The sequence below is a fragment of the Hypanus sabinus genome, chromosome 14 (assembly GCF_030144855.1).
Source record: "Hypanus sabinus isolate sHypSab1 chromosome 14, sHypSab1.hap1, whole genome shotgun sequence".
Lineage (NCBI taxonomy): Eukaryota > Metazoa > Chordata > Chondrichthyes > Myliobatiformes > Dasyatidae > Hypanus > Hypanus sabinus.
This window is the reverse complement of record NC_082719.1, coordinates 76921588-76944809: the sequence shown is the minus strand read 5'-3', so window position 1 is coordinate 76944809 and position 23222 is coordinate 76921588. Positions and strand designations below refer to the sequence as shown.

General features: G+C 39.2%; 1 protein-coding gene across 3 annotated transcripts in view; it reads left to right on the top strand.

The window, feature by feature from the left end:
• Positions 1 to 12006: 12006 nt before the first annotated feature.
• akr1a1a (aldo-keto reductase family 1, member A1a (aldehyde reductase)) overlaps positions 12007 to 23222 on the top strand; it is a 39666-nt gene continuing 28450 nt past the window's right edge. For 2 of the 3 annotated variants that reach the window (XM_059989473.1, XM_059989476.1), the window contains exons 1-3: positions 12007 to 12143; positions 19411 to 19539; positions 21255 to 21374. In XM_059989473.1, coding sequence (XP_059845456.1) covers positions 19456 to 19539; positions 21255 to 21374 — 204 coding nt within the window. In that variant the 5' untranslated portion in view covers positions 12007 to 12143; positions 19411 to 19455. Of the gene's footprint in view, positions 12144 to 19391; positions 19540 to 21254; positions 21375 to 23222 lie in introns of those variants that run through there. The other variant, XM_059989474.1, reaches the window with a different exon arrangement.

Here is a 23222-nt window from a genome sequence, read left to right as displayed (position 1 = left end):
CTTCATTCAGAAAACAGACCATTTGCAATTCTCTATCACAGCAGACTGAGGATGTGCAATCAATTAATATATTGAAAGTTCACACTTATAATTTTGGGGTATCAAGTTGGGTTTCTGGTTGGAAAGTGGAGTTAAAGCAGTTCAGCTATGATCCTGTCAGATGCCAGGGTCATGTAGACTATCAATCTGCTCTATCATTCTAGAGTTCTAGTGATCTTTATTTTTCATAATCATAGTTTGTCAAGTATTGTTGAGCATTTGGGTCCAGTTTTATAAAATTTCTCTGTGCTATCATGTGCAGCAGGTATCATTACCACCACAAAGGGTTCCATTTTAGAGATTTCAAGATTTCCATTTCAAGGGGCAGAACAGCCCCTTCTAGCCCAACAAGTCGCATCGCCCAGCAACCCATCCATTGTACATTTACTTGTACTGTATATGTCTTTATTTTCACTCCATTTGCTCCTAGCTACCTAATATACTGCCCTTTTCAATGTTCAAAGTAATTTTATCAAAGTACATACAGTGCCTGTAAAAAGTATTCACCCTTGGAAGTTTTATGTTTTACAAACATTGATTAAGAGTGACATGATTTGCCTTTTTTGACAATGGAATGATCAACAGAAAAAGATTCTTGTGTCAAAGCGAAAACAGATCTCTACAAAGTGATCTATATTAATTACAAATATAAAACACAAAATAATTGATTGCATAAGCATTCAGCTGCCCCACCCACCTGAATATGACACACCAAATCATCACTGGTGCAGCCAATTGGTTTTAGAAGTCACATAATTAGTTAAATGGAGATCTGTTTTAGGAGACCTGTGTACAGTCAAGGTGTTTCAATTGATTGTATTAAAAATACATCTGTATCTGGAAGGTCCAGCTGCTTTTGAGTCAGTATTGTGGCAAAAACTACACCATGAAGACAAAAGAACACTCCAAGCAATTCCACATAATGGAATTGAAAAGCAAAGTCAGGAGATGGATACAAGAAAATTTCCAAGTCAGTAAATATCCCTTGGAGTACAGTTAAGTCAATCATCAAGAAATGGAAAGAATATGGCGCAGCTGTGAGCAGGCCATCCTCAAAAACTGTGTGTGCAAGAAGGGAACTAGTGCGGGAGGCCACTGAGAGTCATATGACAATTCTGGAGGGGTTACATGCTTCAGTGGCAGAGATGAGAGACTGCACATACAACTGTCACCCAGGTGCTTCACCATGCTTTATGGGAGAGTGGCAAAGAGAAAGCTGCTGTTGGGGAAAAAGAATTCTCATGAAATCTCGGCTAGAATTTGCCTGAAGGCATGTGGGAGACTCTGAAGTCAGCTGGAGAAGGTTCTATGGTCTGATGAAACCAAAATTGACCATTTTGGCCATCAGACTACACACTGTGTTTAGTGTAACCCAAACACGGCACATCATCAAAAACACACCATTCCTACTGTGAAGCCTGGTGTTGGCTGCATCATGCTGTGGGGATGCTTCACTGCAGCAGGCCCCTGAAGGCCTGTGAAGGTAGAAGGTAAAATTAATGCAGTAATATACAGGGAAATCCTGGAGGAAAACTTGATACAGTCTGTAAGGGAACTGCAACTTGGTAGAAAAATTGTATTCAGCAAGACAATGACCCCAAGCATAAAGCCAAAGCTACACAGGAACAGCTTAACAAAGCCGAGTCAGAGTCCAGAGCTTCATCCAATTGAGAATTTGAGGCTCAACTAGAAAAGGGCATTCCCTCACGATTCCCATGTAATCTGACAGTTTGAGCAGTTTTGTAAAGAAGAATGGGAAAAAATTGAGGTGTCCAGATGTGCTAAGCTGATAGAGATCTATCCATGCAGATTCAAGGCTGTAATTGCTGCCAAAGGTGCATCTACTAAATATTGACTTGAAGGGGGTGAATAATTGTGCAATCAATCATTTTGTGTTTTATATTTGTAATTAATTTAGATCACTTTGTAGAGGTCTGTTTTCGCTTTGACACAAAAGTGTCCAAAAAAAGTCAAATTAAATCCACTATGATTCAATGTTGTAAAGCAATAAAAGATGAAAACTTACGGTGGGGGGGGGGGAGGTGTGAATACTATTTATAGGTTCTGTATATACAGTACCTCCATTTACAACTCTTGAGATTTGTTTTCTTGCAGGCATTTACAGTAAATACAAGAAACACAAATTAAAGCACGTACCTCTCCCAGAACTTCTAAAGAAACATAGAAACGTATCGAATGCTACCTGCTGTAAACTCTATTAAGATGGTTCCAAGTAACACCAGCAGGGGATGCCCTGATGCTCAGCTTGAGGAGATACCATGCCGACAATCTTAGTTATTCAACATATTATTTCTTTGTAGAGAGAGAGGGAGAGAATATCCACTGACCACATTGTTCCCTCTGGCTCTCTGTAAAGAGCAGGGCTTTCAATCAGGTGGATGAGGAAGCAGTGGAGGATTTATACAATATTTTATTTATTGCCTTCAGTATCCAGAGTACCTAGTCACAATGAACAGATGTAAAAAAGCGAGAAAAAAAACCTGGAGGAACTCAGCAAATCGGGCAGTATGTGTTGGGAGTGGGGGTGGAGGTGATGCATTGCCTTAAGCACTGTATCAACCTGAAGTGTTGACAAATCCACCTGTGATGATATTGGGTTGGATGTCCACTAAGTTCTGAATTCAAACGGATATCTGAAGCCCTATCCGATATAGATTCTAAAGCTAGAAGTACCCTCACTAAAGGAAGGTTATACTGTAACCACTTACTCTTCAAAGCAATATCACTTCCCTGTTTATCTTACACAGCAATTTTAGCTGCCAATACCCTCTTTTTGAGTGATGGACTCCAACAAGAAAGAGGTACTTCCAGTTAACAAAGTATTTCAAATAGAGTTCATTTATTTTTAGTGATGAACATTTAAATTTAGATACAATTCTTAAAGCACATTTAAAACTCAGGGGATTTCTATCTTGTAAAAGATTTTAAAATTTTGAATGATTTCCAAAACACGGGTACAATTTCTAACAGCACAGGAGTTACTTGCTTTACACCAATGACTATGTGGCTCAGTACAGCTCCAACACCATACACAAGTTTGCTGTTGTGGGCTGTATCAAAGGTGGTGATGAATCAGCATACAGGAGGGAATTGAAAACATGGCTGAGTGGTGTAATAACAACAACCTCTCAATCAATGTCAAAAAGACCAAGGAACTGATTGTAGACTTAAGGAGAGGCAAGCCAGAGGTTCATGAGGCAGTACTCATTGGAGGATTAGAGGTAGAGAGGGCAACAACTTTAAATTTCTGGGTGTCACTATTTAAGAAGACCTGTCCTGGACCCAACATATAAATATAATTGTGAAGAAGGCACAAAAGCAGCTCTACTTCCTCAGAAGTCTGTGGAGAATTGCATGCTATCAATATAGATGCATGGTGGAAAGTGTACTGACTGGCTGCATTACTGCCTGGTATGGGAACACCAATGCCTTTGAGTGGAAAATCCCACAAAAGGTAGTGGATTTGGCCCACTACATCACAGGTAAAACCCTCCCAACCATTGACCACATTTACATGAAACGTTGCTGTAGAAAAGTAGTATCTATCATTGAAGATCCTCACCACCCAGGCCCTGCTCTTGCTGCTGCCATCAGGTAGAAAGTACAGGTGCCTCAGGACTCACAACAGCAGGTTCAAAAACAGTTACTGCCCTCTCCCATCAGGTTCTTGAGAAAAAGAGGATAGCTACACTCATTTAAGTACTCTTTTATCTTGTTATTTCATGCTTGTTATTTATTGCTGTTTATTTATGTCTGCATTTTCAGTTGTTTACAGTTACTGCTCTATAGATTTGCTAAGTATGCCCACAGAAAATCCACCTGGATTGGGGAGCATGCCTTATGAGAAAGGTTCAGGTTGAGTGAACTTGGCCTTTTCTCCTTGGAGCGACGGAGGATGAGAGGTGACTTGATAGAGGTGTATAAGATGATGAGAGGCATTGATCATGTGGGTACTCAGAGGCTTTTTCCAAGGGCTGAAATGGTTGCCTCAAGAGGACACAGTTTTAAGGTGCTGGGGAGTAGGTACAGAGATGTAAGGAGTAAGTTTTTTACTCAGAGAGTGGTGATTGCGTGGAATGGGCTGCCAGCAACGGTGGTGGAGGTGGACACAATAGGGTCTTTTAAGAGACTTTTGGACAGCTACATGGAGCTTAGAAAAATAGAGGGCTATGGGTAACACTAGGTAATTTCTAAGGTAGGGACAAGTTCGGCACAACTTTGTAGGCCGCAGGCCTTGTATTGTGCTGTAGGTTTTCAATGCTTCTAAAAAAAGAATCTCAGGGCTGTTTGTGGTGACATGTATGTACTCTGATAATTAATTTTACTTTGAACTTTTGAACTTAGAAGCTAAAAAGACATACCAACGTCATCTGTCATAGAAATTGAAGGCAGAGGAATGGATTCTACTCACCCCATCTTTCTGTCATTCTTGTCAACCCTTGACCATTCCTATCAAGCCTGACTGCTCTCTTAAATTTATACTGACTTATGACATTTGGGAGACATACAGATTGTCTAAAAGCTTGTAGTAACAAAAATCCCAAGCACTCACAATTAATTCTGAGAAGGCTGTCTTTATGAGTACATGAATCTCTCAATTATTGATAGATTAGCAATTTGATGTGCTAAGTGATGATATCAAACTGGTCTACAAGCTTCCTTGAACTAAATAACTTAATCAATGTTGTCTGGATTGATGCAGGCCCCATTGTCTTGCACTGCTTGTCTTGGGCTACCAGCCCTGTGCCGTGGGCCTGGAGTCTGAGTCTATAGACAGTATTATTTGTTTGCAGCACTGTCCTTTTAACTGATTACTATCTGTGAGTACATTAAGAACTGCTGGTTATGACAAGAGCTGAACAAATAATATTGGCTGGTGGTTTAACTTAGTCAAAAACAACTTTAATTTCTGGAACTGACAGCTGCTGTGTAAAAAAGCTGAGCTTAATAAGAGGACCCCCCAGCCCCATATAGTGAATATACATCACATTTCCCCCTCCCTCCAAGATACAGCTTGACCCTGAGATCCTCTAGCAGATGGTCTGTTGCTCCAGATTATAGTATCAGCAGTCTCTTGGTACTCTGTAAAAGATTTACAGAGAATTTGAAGATGGCAGTTTAGTGAAGGCTGTAAAAATCAAATAGTACTGATAGCATAGCACTAACATATTTCTTTCTGTGCTCACAAGCACAGCAGAGGCAGCTCAAAACTGGACAGCAATCGTGACACTGGAAGAACTTTAAACACAACTGTTAAGGTGGCATAAGGCAAAACACTTAGTTAGAGGTCATATTGCATCTATTTAGAGCCCAGTCAGCGTTTCTTTGCAACTTCATCTCTGCAACATCATGGTAATCTCCTCAACCTTTCCTAGTATGGTCATCTTTTATGTAATATGGTATTCAGAAATATACACAGAACTCTAGTTATAGCCCAACTAAAAATGAATAGGATTCTACTAAAACCTCCCTACTCTTTTATTGTGTGTGTTGGCCAATAAACACAAGTATACACTCAATGGCCCCTTTATTAGATACATCTGCACACCTGCTTGTTAATGCAAATATCTAATCAGCCAATCATGTGGTAGCAACTCAAAGCATGAAAGTAGGCAGACAGGGTCAAGGAGCTCAGTTTTTTTCCTACATTTCTAAGTTTGAGTTTGGATTTATATAGGGGACAGGGGGCCACTTTTAGGAGGCAGAATTTTTGTAAAGTAAATTGGGAGAGGCTTAAGGTTTTATGTCATGAATGTTTGTCAGGGCCAAACATTGAGGGTGACATGGATTCTTGTCATGAAAGGTTATGCATTAGAAGTGATTCCTATTAAAAAAACAGTAATAGGAAAACAGCTGTACCATGATGGACTAAGAAGTGTGCAGAGGCAATTAGTGAGAGAAATAAGGCATTTGGGAAAGGTAAGAAGTATCACTCTCCAACTGACCTTATTAAGTATAAAAGGGCCCAGGCCGTAGTGAGGAAAGTAGTGAAGATTGCGAGAAAGGTTTACTATTATGATAATATTGGAAGGGATATCAAACTTGAGGATGTTTGGGGAATGATTAAGAAAATGGGGGAATTCATTAGGATAATAATATTTCAGTATTGATTGATAAGGGTAAAATGATTGATACTAAAACAGGAAAGGTTGAGTAACAGGCTAGGTCATTTGCTGCAATTCCTAATCAAGATAATATTGGTGAAGAGGTTAAATAATGTAGAAATGAGGTTCTAATGAACACCCTGACGTGCTGGAACTCAGCTGTAGCAGTGATAATACTACTGATGAAGAGTTTACTTTGTATGAATTTATGAAGGTGATTAATAATTCAGGCCAGAAGTCAGAATCAGCTTTATTATCACCGGCATGTGACGTGGAATTTGTTAACTTAACAGCAGCAGTTCAATGCAAGACATAATCTAGCAGAGAGAAAAAATAATAAGTAAATCCATTACCATAAATGCATATTGAATAGATTTTTAAAATGTGCAAAAAACAGAAATACTGTATATTAAAGTGAGGTAGTGTCCAAGGGTTCAATGTCTATTTAGGAATCGGATGGCAGAAGGGAAGAAGCTGTTCCTGAGTTGCTGAGTGTGTGTCCCCAGGCTTCTGTACCTCTGACCTGATGGTAACAGTGAGAAAAGGGCATGCCCTGGGTGCTGGAGATCCTTAATAATGGACACTGTCTTTCTGAGACACCACTCCTTGAAGATGTCCTGGGTACTTTGTAGGCTAGTACCCAAGATGGAGCTGACTGAATTTACAACCCTCTGCAGGAAAGAATGACATATGTTATTGTATGATTAGGCATATGACTGCCAACTCTCGAGATAATTTTAAAGGTTTTGAATCATATTTGGAGGTTAGGCCATTGTGGAAAATAGCAGCAATAGTGCCTTTTCCAAAATCTGAGAAACCCCTGTCAGATCCTTCTAGTTGTAGGCCTTTATCGTTTACATCTCATTTAGGTAAATTTATGGAACGTATGGTAATAGAGCATTTGAATTGTATTGAGAGGTGATACTGTGTTCTAGCAGAGTGGATTTCAAAAGGGTAGAATAACATTGGATTAAGTTCTACGTATGGAAGATGATATTAGAAAAGCACAGGTAAATAAAGAAGTTGTATCGCAGCTTTCTTTGGTATTGAAAAAGCGTATGATATTTTATGAATATTAGCTTTCAGCAGCTAAATCTCAAGTTATGTGTTTTACAAAGAGGGTTAAGAGACCTGTACTGTACTTGATTTGAAATTATATGGTCAAATTCTTGAAGAAGTGCTGGTGGTAAGATTTCTGGGCATGTGGATAGATAAGAAGCACCATATCAGTAAAATAACTGGTAAGTGTATTCTTAGGTATCAGTGGGGGTATTCTCTGGGTGCTACATGAAAATCTTTGACCATTTTATTTTTGTTTAATTAGATCTGTTTTCGATTATAGCTGTGTGGCTTATGGTTCAGCTTCATTTTCGAATTTAAAATATTTGGATGTGATACAAGCACAGGCTTTAAGAGAGTGTTGTGGTGAAATAAGGTTGTCCCTGTTTCAGCTCTACTGGTCAAAATTTGCAGGGGTTGAAGTTGATGTTAACATACTGGATTAATTTGACAGTGTAAAGAAATGATCATCCTGTTAAAGGTGTATTGGAGGACTTTTGGGAACTTTACAAGAATAGTGTTTAGTTTTGGGTGGCTGGGTTCTGCTAGAATATGGGTTTGTTGGATTATGCAATATATCTGCCTGGTTTTTTCAAATGACATTAGATTACACGATTTAATAAAGTCTAAGGATTCTGTTGTACCTGAGGATCTGTTGGTTCATCAATATATTAAGGAAAATTATTATGATATGTTAATCATTTTTACAGATGGATCAAAAGATAATTTAACTGGGAATGTTGATGTGGTTGTTTTGTGCCTGAATTACAGGTAATGATAAAGAAATGACTCACTAACCATTTATCAGTATATAAAACAGAAGTAGTTGCCATCATTTTAGGTTTACATGGATGGAGGAAATGTTACAATGTAAAGTTGAAATTTGTTCAGATCCCTTTTCAATTTTGAAATCAAATGCAGGCATCATTACAGTCTTAGAAGAGATTAATTTAAAAACTTTGTTAAATTATTGGATGACTTTAATTTAATTCACAGTTTTGTCTTTCATTATTTACAATCTATGAGGCTTTTTGGGGTCATTTAGTTTTCATTTGAAAAGAGAAGTAGCAAGGGTTTTTTTTCCCAGTTCTCTAAACCACATCCCCACTAGCTGGTGGTGATAATGCACCTTTATGTTGGACTGCCAACCGGCATTAAAAGTCAAAAGAAGAAGCGGCCCAGTCAGTCACCTGTAAGAAGTGCATCTGGTTTCTAACACTCCATGTTAAGGAGCTGGAGCTTGAACTGGATGAACTCCATAGCTGAAGAGGTGATAGACAGGACATATAGAGAGACAGTTACACCCAAGGTGCAGGTCAGAGGGAACTGGGTGACAATCAAGTGGGTGAAAGGGATTAAACCGCCACTGCAGAATCTCCCTGTGGCCATCCCCTCATCACTTTGGATACTGTTGGTGGGAGTGACCCAGCAGAGGGAAGTCACGGCAGTCGGGTCTCTGGCACTGAGTGACTCGAGGAAGTGGAGAGAAGAGACAAGCTGTAGTGATAGGGGATTTGTTAGTTGGGGGAACAGAAAGGAGATTCTGTGGATGAGAATGTGATTCGTAGATTGTATGTTGCCTCCCGGCTGCCAGACATCTCGGATCGAATTCCCAGAGTGAGTTCAGGGAGTTCGATGCTAAGTTAAAGGACAGGACATCCAGAGTTCTGATTTCCAGATTGTTACTTATGCCATGTGCCAGTGGGGCCAGAAGTAGGAAGATCATATAGTTTAACACATGGCTAAAGAGCTGGTGTAGGAGAGAGGGCTTCAGATTTTTGCATCACTGGGCTGTCTTCCAGGGAAGGTGAGACCTGTACAGAAGAGATGGTTTGCAGCTAAACTGGAGGGGAGCTAATATCCTGGTGGGAAGGTATGCTGGTACTACATGGGGTTGGGGGAGTGTTAAATCAGAGATGTAAGGGGAGTGGGAACTAGAGTGCCAGAACAGATAGTGGAGTGGTTGTGGGGACATGTTGTTAAGACCTCAGACAAAGTCAGGAATCAAAAGGTGGAGCATGGTGGGACTAATGTTCTGAGTTGCATATATTTCAATGCAAGAAGTATTGTAGGAATGATGCATAAGCTCAGGACATGGATCAACATATGGAATTATAGTATTATAGCCATTAGTGAGACTTGGTTTTGGGAGGGACAGGACTGGCAGCTTTGTATTCTGGATGTGATTGATTAGGAGGGAGTAAAGGGGGATAGGTGGCTTTAATCATCAGGGGAAATGTCACAGCATGTCAGTTAGGACAGACAAGAAAATTTGTCTTGTGGGGCTTTATGGGTGCAACTGAAGAATAAGGAGGGTGTTACCACATTAATAGGACTATATTAAAGACAGCCCAACAGTCCAAGAGATTTAAATGAACAAATTTGTAGAGGTTTCAGACTGTTGCAAGAAACAGGAGGTTGTGATAGCATGTGATTTTAACTTTCCACATATTGACTGGGACTCCCTTACTGTAAAAGGGCTGAATGGGATAGAGTTTGTCAGATGTGTTCAGGGACGTTTCCTTAACCAGTACATAGAAGTCAAACAAGAGTGTGTGTTTACTAAGGAATGAGATGGGGCAGATGTCAGAAGTTTATTTAGGGGAACATTTTGCATCTAGTGATCACAATGTCATTAGTTTCAATGTAATTATGGAGAAGGATAGGTCTGGTCCTCAGGTTGAAATTCTGCATTGGAGAAAGGTCAATTTTGATAGTATTAGAAAGAATCTAGCAAGTGTAGGTTGGGACAGGCTGTTTTCTGACTAAGGTGTACTCGGTAAGTGGGAAGCCTTCAGAAGTTAAATTTTGAGAGTATAATGCTTGAATGTGCCTGTCAGAATAAAAGGCAAGGAGAACTGGTTTGTTGAATGTTGGTATTCAGGAGCTATTGAGGCCCTGGTTAAGAAAAAGGAGGTGCATAGCATCTATTGTCAGATGGAAACAAATGAGGTATTTCAGGAGTACAAAATATGTATGAGAACACTTAAGAAAGGAATCAGGAGGGCTAAAAGAAGGCATGAGGTTGCTTTAGTAGACAAGGTAAAAGAGAATCTTGAGGGCTTCTTAAATGGATTTTTTTTGCTTGGGAGATGGACACAGAGTCTATAGGAGTGAGGTAAAGCAGCAGCGAGGTCATGGACCCTGTACAGATTACAGAGGAGGGGGTGATTGCTGTCTTGAGGCAAATTAGGGTAGCAAATCTCCAGGGCCTGACAAGATGTTCCCTTAGACCCTGGAGGAGGCAAGTGCAGAAACTGCAGGACCCTACAACGATATTTAAATCATCCTTAGCAGCAAACCAAATCAAATAAAGTTTAATTATCATTCAAGTCATACATAGCTACAGCTGAATGAGACTGTATTTCTCTGGGGCCAAAGTGCAAAGTATTCAAACTTAGCAAGGTGAGGTGCTGGAGGATTGAAGGATAGCTAATGCTGTTCTGCTGTTTAAGAGAGGCTCTAAGAATAAACCAGTAAATTATAGGCTGGTGAGCTGACATCAGTCGTGAGAAAGTTATTGGAAAGTATTCTAAGGGACCGAAAGGGACTGATTAGAGATAGTCGGCATGGCTTTGTGCATGGTACATCATGTCTAACCAATCTTATAGAGATTTTTAAGGAAGTTACCAGGAAAGTTAATGAAGACATGGCAATAAATGTTGTCTACATGGACTTTAGCAAGGCCCTTGACAAGGTTCCACATGGGACATTGGTTAAGAAGGTTCAGCTGCTTAGCATTCAAAATAAATTAGTACATTGGATTAGACATTGGCTTTGTGGGAGAAGCTAGAGAGCGGTAGTAGACAGTTGCCACTTTGACTGTAAGCCTGGGATTAGTGGTGTACCGCAGGAATTGGTGCTGGGTCCATTGTTGTTTGTCCTCTTTATCATCAATCTGGATAACAATGTGGTTAACAGGATCAGCATATTTATGGATAACACCAAGATTGCGGGTGTAGTGGACAGCGAGGAAGACTATCAGAGCTTGCAGCAGAATCTGGAGCAGCTGGAAGAATGGGCTGAAAAATGGCAGAGGGAATTTAAAACAGGCAGGCCTGAGATATTGAACTTTGGGTGGACCATCCAGGGTAGGTCTCACACAGTTGAGCAGCAGAGTACTGAGGAGTATGGTCAGACAAAGTGATCTGTGAATACAGGTCCATAAACCATTGAAAGTGGCGTCATAAGATCGTGAAGAAAGCTTTTAGCGCAGTGGCTTTCTTAGATCAAAGTATTGTGGACTGGAGATGGGATGTTATGTTGAAGTTGTATAAGACATTGGTGAGGCCTAATTTGGAGTATTGTGTGGTTTTGGTCACCTATGTACAGAAAAGATGTAAATAAAATTTAGGGAGTACAGAGGTGCCCCAGATGGTGAGGGTCCTTAATGATGGATGCCACTTTCCAGAAGCACCGCGTTTTGAAGGTGTTCTTGATGGTGGTGAGGGAGGGACAATAAAACCCTGGTAAAGAAAGCAATGGCCACATTCCAGGAATTAATAAAATTAAGCCCAAGCAAATAAGTGTAACCTTCCCCCCCACCAACCCAACCGCACCCCAGCCATCTAACCAAAGTTAAACTGACCAGCAAAGTGTGCCTGGATGGTAAAATGTAGGATTCCTTGAAATAAGGAGAATTTATTACCAAACGTTAGCTTGCGCCTCAATCACAGGAGCTCTCTGCCTTGTGCTATCTGGTAGGCTTATGCAACTATGGACTAGGATGCTTGGGTTTAAACTTTAAACTTTTTGCTAATGTTGTTACTCTCCCAATTAACAGGTTTCATTAATAGTTAACAATTATTTACCAAAGAATAGAACCTTTGAGCAGAGGCAGATAATCAGCCAGAATAGTACACAATTGCGAATACCAGAAACGCCAAGCCATAGATGCCTTCAACATTTTCTCAACAATAAGTAAGTACTTATTAGGAAAATGCTTACAGCAGATTACTTATATTAAAAAAAAATCACTAATAGTGCAATTTGTTAGAAATGCATTATTTCTTGTGCTAGAAGTTATAAAGCTGATTTGTTGGGAATCACTGTAAGCAAACTCAAGGTTTGAAACATTAAATCCATATTCACCCTTTTGTTAGATTTTTGAGGATTCTTGAGAATATCATGTTTTGATTTTCCTACAGTAATGTTATAATCTTGCCTGTTAAGGGCTTTGTTAAGATTGTTAATGTGAAGAGCACCGTATGTGTTATTTTAATGACCAAGAGTTCTTTCTGTGATACTGAAGTGGCAATTGTTGGCCTGTTTTTAATCTTGTGCTGCTTAAAGAGCAGTGTTTTTCACCCTGTAGTCTTTAAGTTATCCAAAATGAGCTTTATAGTCAGTCACAGTTGCTCAATTTAAAATAGAAAAATATAGCTAAGAATGAATATCTCCATGTACCTTGCAATACTTAAGATCCTTTATTTTTATTTCAAATCACCTGAAATGATCATTTGAATACTTCATTCCAAAGGTATGTTTGTTGCACAGTGTAGGACATTATAACTCTGAGGTGATAACTGTAATCTATTTCCAACAGCCCATCTGATTAGCTACTGCTTGGGCAAAATGCTTTGGGTTATTTTCTGCATTCAACAGCACTTTAAATCAATGTCTCTGGACAGATGAATAAAACTTAGCTTCTCGTTTGATACTGAGTGTTCAGAGATAAAAGCATAACAGTAACAATTATTATCATCATAGTTACTGGAGAGATTGTGAAATCAACAGTAACTGAAAATCCAAGGAAAGAAGCTATAGGTACTAGAAATCTGAAGCAAACTGAAAATGTTTTCAAAACTCAACAGGTCTGGCAGAATAGTGGAAAGAGGAATAGCCAACGATTGCATCTGCAAGTTCTGGATGAGTTCTGACTAAGTGTTATAGCCTGACTATTTCTCTTTCTAGGCTGACTGGCCTAGATTTTCCAGCATTTTTTTTTTGCTTTTGTTCCAAAGTTAGGAATCAGCATTTCACTGTTCTCAGTGTGTGTTTTTAATGGGAAAACTTCAAACTTCTATGGTGCCATCTTTGCTATGGAACTTTGGCCATGTGCATACTGTCTCTGGGGTCATGTTGTAATCTGAATCTTTGATCCTTACTTAGCTATTTTTGTCCTTGCATGAACAACAGAATAATAATAGCTTCAAAAGATTACACAAGGTATGGTTCAGTGAGTTGAGCAAGGTTTCATGAATACTTTGTCCTGTGAGCAACAGCTTGTGTCAAATGGTGTGTATGCCAGACTTGTGAGGAAACCAATCTACACTTCTGTAATTAGGTCCATGCACCAGCTTAAGATCGTCACTGGTGTATGGCCAACCGCATCATAGAAACATTTCCAGCAGCTGAAACATATATAGGAAACTTTAAACCTTGGAGACTTTTCAGCAGTGAACAGCTGTTTCATTACATATGCCATTACATTTTCCAAGTAGCTTTACATCATCAGAAACATTTCCAACAATAGAATCACTCTCTTTCCAACCGTCCTTACCCAAAGTATGTGACCGCCATGAGAAAAACATTGAAAATATAATTAAGAAAGCCAACTGGCATATCAAAGGGGAAAAAGTGTAAATATCAACCTTTGGTTGATAAATTTAGTTTTCTTATTCCCTCTCTATTACTTCTGCCAATATCAATATTTCCTTGTTGTCTCCACCATCTCACTTCCCAATCAGCCCTGTCTCCTGGCATTAGGAAATTAGTTTTTCAGGCCAAAATAATATACTCTCGGGAATCCATCTGAGAAACAATCAAAACTGGCACCAAAATTAATCAAGCTATCCAGAGATTTTCTGCAGTTGTTTTATGAGGTTCTAACCCAGCTGATATGTATTTTTTTCTCTCAGAGCCATTTTTTAATGCAAGTATGACAAATGACAAAACAAAACCATCTTTAAGTCTTCTATCTTTTATCCTTGGTCAGCTAATTCATGTGAAAGGCAAGAATCCTGATCTATTTAGGAGCATTTCCAACTTACCGCATAAAGACTGACACTTGAATGCAAATTATGTAGCTAAAGGTACATTCTTTAGGGTGTCATTGTTAAGCCAAAGACTGCACATCCATCCAGTAACATAAATGGATATGAAAGTAGTTGTGGCATTATTTGAAAAAGAGCAGAATGTCCTGGGCGTTAGCCAACTTTCTTTACCCAGCCATCACTAGCAAAATAACTTGATCAGTCATCTCCTTGCTTTTTATGGAATCATGTTTTGTGGATAATGACTCAGTTTAGCCTACTTAAAATTCTCCAGCGTGTTTTCATATCTGTGCAATGCCTTGTCCCTCACCATCTCTATAGCAACTCTAAGAGTTGTCTGCACCATTCCATTTCTGGTCTTTTGTGCCATTCTGATTACCATGCCTTCAGCTGCATAGACACTAAGCTCCGAGATTGCCTCTTGAAATTTTCCCACTTCCCTGTCCTCAAATACTTCATATAAGCTTCCTTTAATTCGTGTTTTTTGTGATTTGCTAGAGAATCACTATGTGATTTGTTGATAAATTTGCCAATCGTTCCTGTGAAATGTCTTGAGACATGCTATGGGATTTACTGGAATGATTCCAGGGACAAGCAATTTTAGCCTAATGGGCACTGGAGAATTTGGGGTTATTTTTCTTGGAACATAGGTTAAACAGAGCTTTGACAGAGATGGACATAACTGGTTTAGTTAAAATGAATAGCAAAATCTGTTCACATTTGCAAATGGTTCATGGCCAAAGAATATAGATTTAAAATTTGAAGCAATTTAAGGGGAATCAGAGAAAGGAAAAATGTTTTTTACACAGTAATACATAGGGATGTTAGAAACAGAATTGATTTATGCTTTTCAAAGAGAGAATAAATGTCAGAGATGTGAGGGAAAAGAAATGAGTAGAACTGACAAGAAAGCTTTACTATGAAAGCAGGAAAGATCTGATGGGCCAAATGGCTGTTTTGTGTACCATAACAATTTTATGATTCCATGTGAATGCATTTTGTTTTTGCTAAAAATTACCTCATCTCAAAGCTTTTTTTTCTTTACGAAGTGCTTTGAGGTATTTGTGTGTGAATGATAATCTTTGATAAAATTAAAAATCCATTTAATTATTTAAAAAGTTTATGACCTAGAAATTCTTGCACACAGCACGGTATTTTTATGCAAAATGTAAGAAAGTTTTATTAAAAACACAGTTACAGAGATAGCTGGGTATGTGCAATGGAGTTAGTCAGTCCTCAAAGCAAAACTCTGAGTGCATAGGCAGTTTGCTAAAGGCACAGGCTTTGAATCCTGAAGGACTTGAACAGCTGAATGATTGAAATTTGTTCTGATGTTTGTACATGGTTGTTTACCCTGGAACACAGAAGATAAAGCAGAGATTTTTTTTTTGGAACTATGTAAGATGATTAATGTTTTAACCAGGGTAAGTAGAAGAAAGCTACATTTCTTCAGCACTAAAAATGCATGAAAAAATAAAATGTTTTTTTTTGTCAATTTATGATTTTTGAGCCATCATTTTAACCATGCACAAACAAATCTTATAGGTGAAAAGAAATTAATGTTCATCAAGCATGTAAATTATTCACAAGAGTCCCAAAGTACAGTTGGCTGATTTGTAAAAAGATGACCATGGAAAATTGTTCTTTTCTTAATAAATGGAATTCAGCATTACATAATAAGCTGCAGCCAGCTCATTGGACACATATTTGTGACAGTGAATGAGAACTGTTTGCTCTCTGCCCACTGGTTTTAGTCCACTGGCCAACCATGACAGCTAATGTCATGCTACATTGGAACTTTGGGAGAAGGATGCCTGCTGTCCTCTTTTCTTGTTTTACCTCCATAACCAACAATTGAATTTGTTGAAGAATGGCTCAAACATAGCCATTCCCTTATGCACTGTATTTTCCCCACTCTTTCTTTCTGTGTTTGTTTAATTTTTCATTGTTCCCACCACAGTCCCATCCAGGCTTATCAAGAATTGATACTTAACTCAAAAGTCAAATAGATGATTATCTTTAAGTGTCTTTATGAATTGTATTATATTTGTAGAGCATTACAGCACAGTACAGGCCCTTTGGCCCATGATATTGTGCTGACCCTTTAACCTGCTGAAAGATCAATCTAACCCTTCCCTCCCACATAGCTCCCAATTTTTCGATCATCCATGTGTCTATCTATGAGTCACTTAAATGTTCTTAATACACCTGCCTCTACTACTACCCCTGGCAGTGCATTTAAACAAACTTTGTGTTTTTTTAAAAAAAAATCTACCTCTGACATTCCCCTTATTCATTCCTCCAGACACCTGAAAATTATGTGCCGTCATATTAGCCATTTCCACTCTGGGAAACAGCCTCTGTTGTCCATTCTATCAATGCCCTAGCTCGCACAACCTTTCCTCGCTAGATGTACTCTCTAATCTCGACAGCATTTTGATAGATCTCCTCTGCACCCTCTCTGAAGCTTCCTTTCTGTAATGAGTTATAGACCACCATAGCATCATAAGACATAGGAGCAGAATTCAGCCAATCTGCCCATCAAGTCTTTTCTGCCATGGTTGATTTGTTATCCCTTTCAACTGCATTCTCCTGCCTTCTCCCCATAACCTTTGTCACCCTTATTCATCAAGTTCAAGTTTAATTGTCATTCAACCATATATGAATTCCCAAGAATACAACCAAATGAAACAGTGTTCCTCTGGGGTCAAGGTACAAAACACAGTATCAATAGTCATACACAGCACAAGCCACACATAGCACATAACATTCAGTCACATAAAGAATATATAATATAGCCCAAGTCCCTGAGTCTATGGATGTTGTCAGCACGAACAAGCCTGTAATCTTCCACCAAGTAAACAGTGAAGGGGACAGCACTGGCAGGCAGGGCCAGCCCCCGATCCGGTATGGACACTACGCCACACTGCCTCCAGCATCACCTCTCCTGGCTGCAACAGGTGACACCGTGGCAGGAGGCCTCGTCTACACTTCAACCAAAGCCACACAACTCCCCCGCTGTCAGTCTCACCAATAAACCGGTGAACTGGACTTGCGGTATTCTACATTACTAATGCCCAACAGGATCTTGTGATCACAAGAAAAAAGTCCAAGACAAGAATTCACCGTTAAATCGCGCATTGCTTTTTTTGCACCAACTCCAATGCCTTTCTGTAGCAGACAGCAACATAATCCACACTGTCCAGCTGCTCTGCTAACAAGCAACTCACTGATGGGGTAGACCTGCAACATTTGAAGTTCTTAATGACCTGCAGTGTCCTGTGATCATAAAAAACGACTATAGCACCTTTGCTTCTGAGTGCACCACTATCTTAGAAACCTCCACTTCAAATATACCCAGTGACTTTGGTTCCAAAGCCAACTGTGGCAATGAATTCCACAGATTCACTACTGTCTCACTAAAGAAATTCCTCCTTGTCTCTGTTGTAAAGGGATGTCCTTGTGTTCTGAGGCTGTGCCCCCTGGTACTAGTCACTCCCACTATTGGAAACTTTCCATCCTTGTCCACTCTATCTAGATCTTTCAATATTCAGTAGGTTTCAATGAGATTCCCCCCCCTCATTCTTCTAAACTTCAGTAAGTGCAAGCCCAGAGTCATCCAACACTCCTCATACGATTAAGACAGAAGTTGTCAAGCCCATGGATAACTGTATTCACTGGCTAACTGGAAACAAACTGTAGATAGGATGTGCTTTCTTCTGGTTGGCAAGATGTTACAATGGGTGTGTCACATGAATTAATGTGGGGGTCCTCTACATAACATAATTTGTATAAATTTACTTGCAATGAAGGCACTGAATATATGATCACCAATTTTGCAGATTTTACAAAGAGGCTGCAAGTGGGCAAAGACCTTGCTCAGTGGAATACAATGTGGAATAGTTAATTTTTTTGGCAGAAAAATAAGTATATTATCTATATGTTGAAAGGTTGAAAACTATGGGTTGCAGAGAGATCTCATGATTCTCAAGAAGTTAGTGGATCCTCACTAGATAATGAATGCCTGAATATGGATGGCCTATGCATGCAGATGAGCATGTGGGGTATTGGCAGATTGGATTTTCCAGCTGCTGCCAAGCTTTAGGCATCTTCTTCCGGATGGGGACAGGGGATTTCCACATGCCATCTCTCTCCCTGAGCTGTAACACTTGGGGTCTGAACTGACAGCAGTGAGTAGGATCACTTTCTCACTGAATCAGGGAGACTGGTTGGCAGATGTTCCCACACCCGCTCACTCTCTGTCAGAGTCATTCCTGCGATTCTCTCCCACTTACTATTTTTGTTCATTTCCGACTTATGAACAGTTCAGTTTACAGGCGGTTCTCAAGAATGGAACCCTGTATAATGTGGGGACTGCCTGTATACAGCAACAGCAAGTAGTTAGGAAAACTAAAAGAAGTCAGAAGATTCTGCAGATGCTGGAAATCTTGAGCAACGCACGTGAGATGCTGGAGGAACTCACGGAGGGTGATGGTGGAGGGGTACTGGGTAGGCTGACTCTTCATTTCCCTCTATTGGTGCTGAGTTCCTCCAGCATTTTGTGTCCTCTTGTTAAGTCATACTTCAGTTACATGATTTGCTTAGTTCGGGAGTCTGGTGTCTGGCATGCATATCTCATGGCCTGCCCAAACAAACCTGCTGAGTTTTGTTAGCACCTAAATGCTGGGACGCTTGAGAATACATCACCAATATAATCACTTACGCCCTAAAATCAATAAACAAACTACAGGCTTTGATCTATCTCCAACCAACGCAGGTTCTTTGCTGAGAGTGTAATGCACTGAATTTACCTTCATCATCAAGAACATCTGGAAAAAAGTGAATTTAATTTGGAACCCTAATAAGTATGCTAAAGGGAAGAACTAGATACTAAAATCTGAATTAAAACAGAACATGCTGGAAATATTCAGCAAATCAGATTTAATGTTCCAAATCGGCAGATTTGCAAAGTTCCCCAGTGTTAGCAAAGAGATAATTTTGATATCATTTTTATTTGCAGCAATTGATCAAAGATCAAGTACTCCTCCTTGCTGTAAGATTGGAGATTGTTGTTGATTAAAAAAACTCATTTAGATTCCACTTTCAGGCTATTAGAAATGATAGCTTATCAGTAATTTCTAATTGTCTGGTACTTACAGGTGTGCATTTTGTGTTTTTATGACTCCACACAGGCTGTATTTCTGTGACAGCTCATTATTCAACAAGGTATATTAAACATGAATCTCAGCTATGTGAAACTTGAAACAGGCCAGAAAATGCCGTTAGTTGGATTGGGAACATGGAAGAGTTCACCTGGTCAGGTAAGTGTCTCAATTTGTAGTATTCTTAATGGTCAATTATTTGTTCTTTTAATCCTTTGAACTATTACATTACACTAATCATTACTGTATTTATTAAGTTGAAAGATAATCACTTAGTCTGAAATTCGTCTAGAATGATATTTTTCTTGCATTTTGAACACTTTTGACAGTACGCAAGATAAGTTTCACTGTATCTTGGTACGTGACAGTAATAAACCAATTTAATACAGATAAAGATCAAAATCAGAATCAGGTTAATTATCACTGACATATACCTTGAAATTGGTTGATTTGCGGCAGCAGTACAGTGCAATGCATAAAATATACTATAAGCTACAATAAGAAATATGTATAAAAAATTAAATAAGTAGTAAAAAAAGAAAGCAAAAATCATGTGGTGTTTTTGGGTTCTTTATGCATTCAGAAATATGATGGCAGAGGGGAAGAAGCTGTTCCTAAACTGTTGAGTGCATATCTTCTGGCTCCTGTACCTCCCCTGTGGTGGTAATAATGAAAAGAGGGTGTTGTCTGAGTGGTGGGTGTCCTTAATGGCAGATGCCACTGCCTCGAGGCATCGCCTTTTGAAGATATTGTCGACGCCGGGGAGACTAGGGCCCATGATGGAGCTGGCTGAGTCTGCATTCTTCTGCTGCATTTTCTGATACTGTACAGTGTCCAAACTGACTTGATTTGGTCAACAGAGGAAAAACTTCTTCCCATTAATCGGATCAAAATTCTTCTGCAGAAACTTACTAATGCTTTGTATTTTGATTGTTTTACGGTTTCAGATCAGTCTTTTAAAACTCTACACATTTGTGATTTTTGCACATGTAATGAGATCAGTGAAAAATTCACTCCATAAGTAAGTACTTGGAGATAGAAAGTAAAAAGATGATGTACAATATAGTGTTACAGTTACAGAGAAATTGCTGTGCGAGGAGACAAGTAATGTGTGTGGGCCATGATGGCATAGATCGGGAAGTGAAAAGTTCATCTTAATAAAGGAAGTTGTTCATTCTAGAGTCTTTCAACAATTTCATAAAACTGTCTTGGATCCTAGTTTTCATTGTAGTGGAATGATCCCTTGGTCATTTTCTCTTCTGCCCCCTCCATTGGAGAGTAGCTTTATATCTTCTGTCCAGTGGGAGGGTGGAGGAGGGAGACTGACCGGGGAGGAGTCCTTGATTATTTCAGTTGCTTTCCCAAGTCAGATGGAGTCAATAGAGGGGAAGCTGGTTTTCATGATGAACTAACAATTCTTCACAGTTTTTCTGGTCTTGGACACACCAGTTGTCATTGCCAAACTGTGATGCAAGCATATAAAATGGTTTCTATAAAAATTGGCATGTCCCCCATCAAATTTCCTTTTAGCCTTCTGAGGAAGGAGAGGCTTCATATGCTTTCATGACTGTAGCATCCACGTGACTGAACCAGGACAAATTGTCGGTGGTGTTTACACCTAGGAATTTGAAACAATGACAGACAAAATAATGCTGCTAACTCATATCTCCAGCAACCTGGTTTCAGTCCCGACCTCTGGTGTTGTGGTGTGGAGCTTGGACACAGTAAAGTGGGGGAGTGAGAATGTAGGGATTGCTCTGAGAGCCAGCAGGCTCAGTGGGCCAAATGGCCTCCTTCTATGACATCGGAAAATACCGGTGTCAATGGGCTCTGAAACTTACTGACATTTTTAAGTCTTGCTTTGCCCTGTACAGGTGAAAACTGCAGTGAATTATGCCCTTGAAATAGGATACCGTCACATAGACTGTGCTGCCGTTTATGGCAATGAGCATGAAATTGGAGAAGCGCTCTTTGAGAAAATACAAAACAGTAAGGTAAGGATGTTGCAGTACTTGTAGTTTTAATAGAAGCAATATGAATGCTTACATAAGGAATGGGAGCAGGAGTAGGCCAGCTGGCCTGTCGAGCCTGCTCCGACATTCAGTAAGATCATGGCTGATCTGTCCACGGACTCATCTCCACTTACCTGCCTTTTCCCCATAACCCTTAATTCCCCTGCAATGCAAAAATGCTTGTGTAATTTGGAACTTTGGTTTTTAGTTAAGAATGAAATTGGTTGTGAATTGACATTTGTCAGTTTTTGTTTACGTATAGTTTTCCACGAAATTGTATTCCTTTATTTTCCTGCAAGAAAATGTTCCTCAAGGTACTATATTTTGAGATATGTACTTTGATAATTGCGCTTGAGTTTGACTTTGTGACTGCAGCCTTTGACCATGACCTTTATTCCTTTGACCTTTATTCTTTATTCTTTATTCTTTATTCTTTATTCCTTTGACCTTTATTCACCTGGGCTCAGGAGTGGTTTAGTATATCTTTTCAAACTAGTGAGCAGGTTCTGGTATCAGGCTGGAAAAATAGCCCTTGTTGATTTAGTACTTTACTTTTATTGTCACCAAACAATTGATACTAGAGCGTACAATCATCACAGTGATATTTGATTCTGCACTTCGCCGCTGCTTTCAAAATTAGCTCTTTAGACACTTTAGATTCAGAAATGGAAAATCCAGCCAAAGTTTTCACTCCAAATCATCTGCTCCTTCAGAGTGTCAACCGAGGACAGAATTGGGGTTTGCTGTAATGCTGCCCATGATAAAATGACAATGGCTCCAGTTTAGATTTGGCTCGTAGCTCATACCTATTTTCGGGCAGCCAGAAAGAGAAGTCTAACGCTTGATCTTTACCATGTTAGTTTATTCATATTGAAAATTGATTGTAACTAAAAGTGTAAGTTTTATTTAAATAGCAGTGGTTAATCTCCAAATTGGTACAAGACTTAGGTGGTTCAGTGTCTGTTGATAATGGAGAGAACTGGATTTAAAATTAAAGATTCTGTTTTAGCTCTTAATTTGCTGCTAATAACTTTTTTATTTATGTTTTACAACTTCAAGTTTCTTGACACTTTTCTTTCAAAGCTATGATTCTTTACCTAGCATTTAGTTCCGCTTAAAGATTTAACGTTTTTACTTTATCTCAACGCTGTAATCATGTCTCCATAGTGAAATTGTAAATAAGTGCTCCTCATTATTTATTGCTATTTATTTATATTTACATTTGCACTGTTTGTTGTCTTCTGTTTGATCTTTCATTGATCCTGTTATAGTTACTATTCTATAGATTTGCTGATATGCCCACAGGAAAATTAATCTCAAGGTTGTATATGGTGATATATGTACTCTGATAATAAAATGAACTTTGAACTTCAATATGATTAGCACATAATAAAACTGTATCCTTTGGATACTATATTTCAAATACTGATGATATAAGCCAGATCTTGGGGCTTCACCTTCTGGGGGAACTATGTGAGAGGCAGTGTATCCATGACTATTTTGAACTTGGTATGTAGTCATATGAGACAGTGTTAACTCTGGTGGAACTCAATATTTCTACGTAAAGTAAAAGTGCTGAATGTTCATTGGAGTGGCAGTTCATAGTTACAGTTGGACTTGCTTTCTCCTACTTGTGCATTACTGCAGTTCAAACTATTTTCACCTAAAACGTCTGTGTTATTGTCCTTCAGGCTTACCACACTTTAAAAAAGAAACAGAGAGTTCAGGTCCAAAGAGCTCCCATGAGGACAAAGAGTAAGGATGGCAAATCAAGGAAACCAGAGATATTAAAGCTTTCATTTACAATGAAGGAAGCACATAGTACGTTAG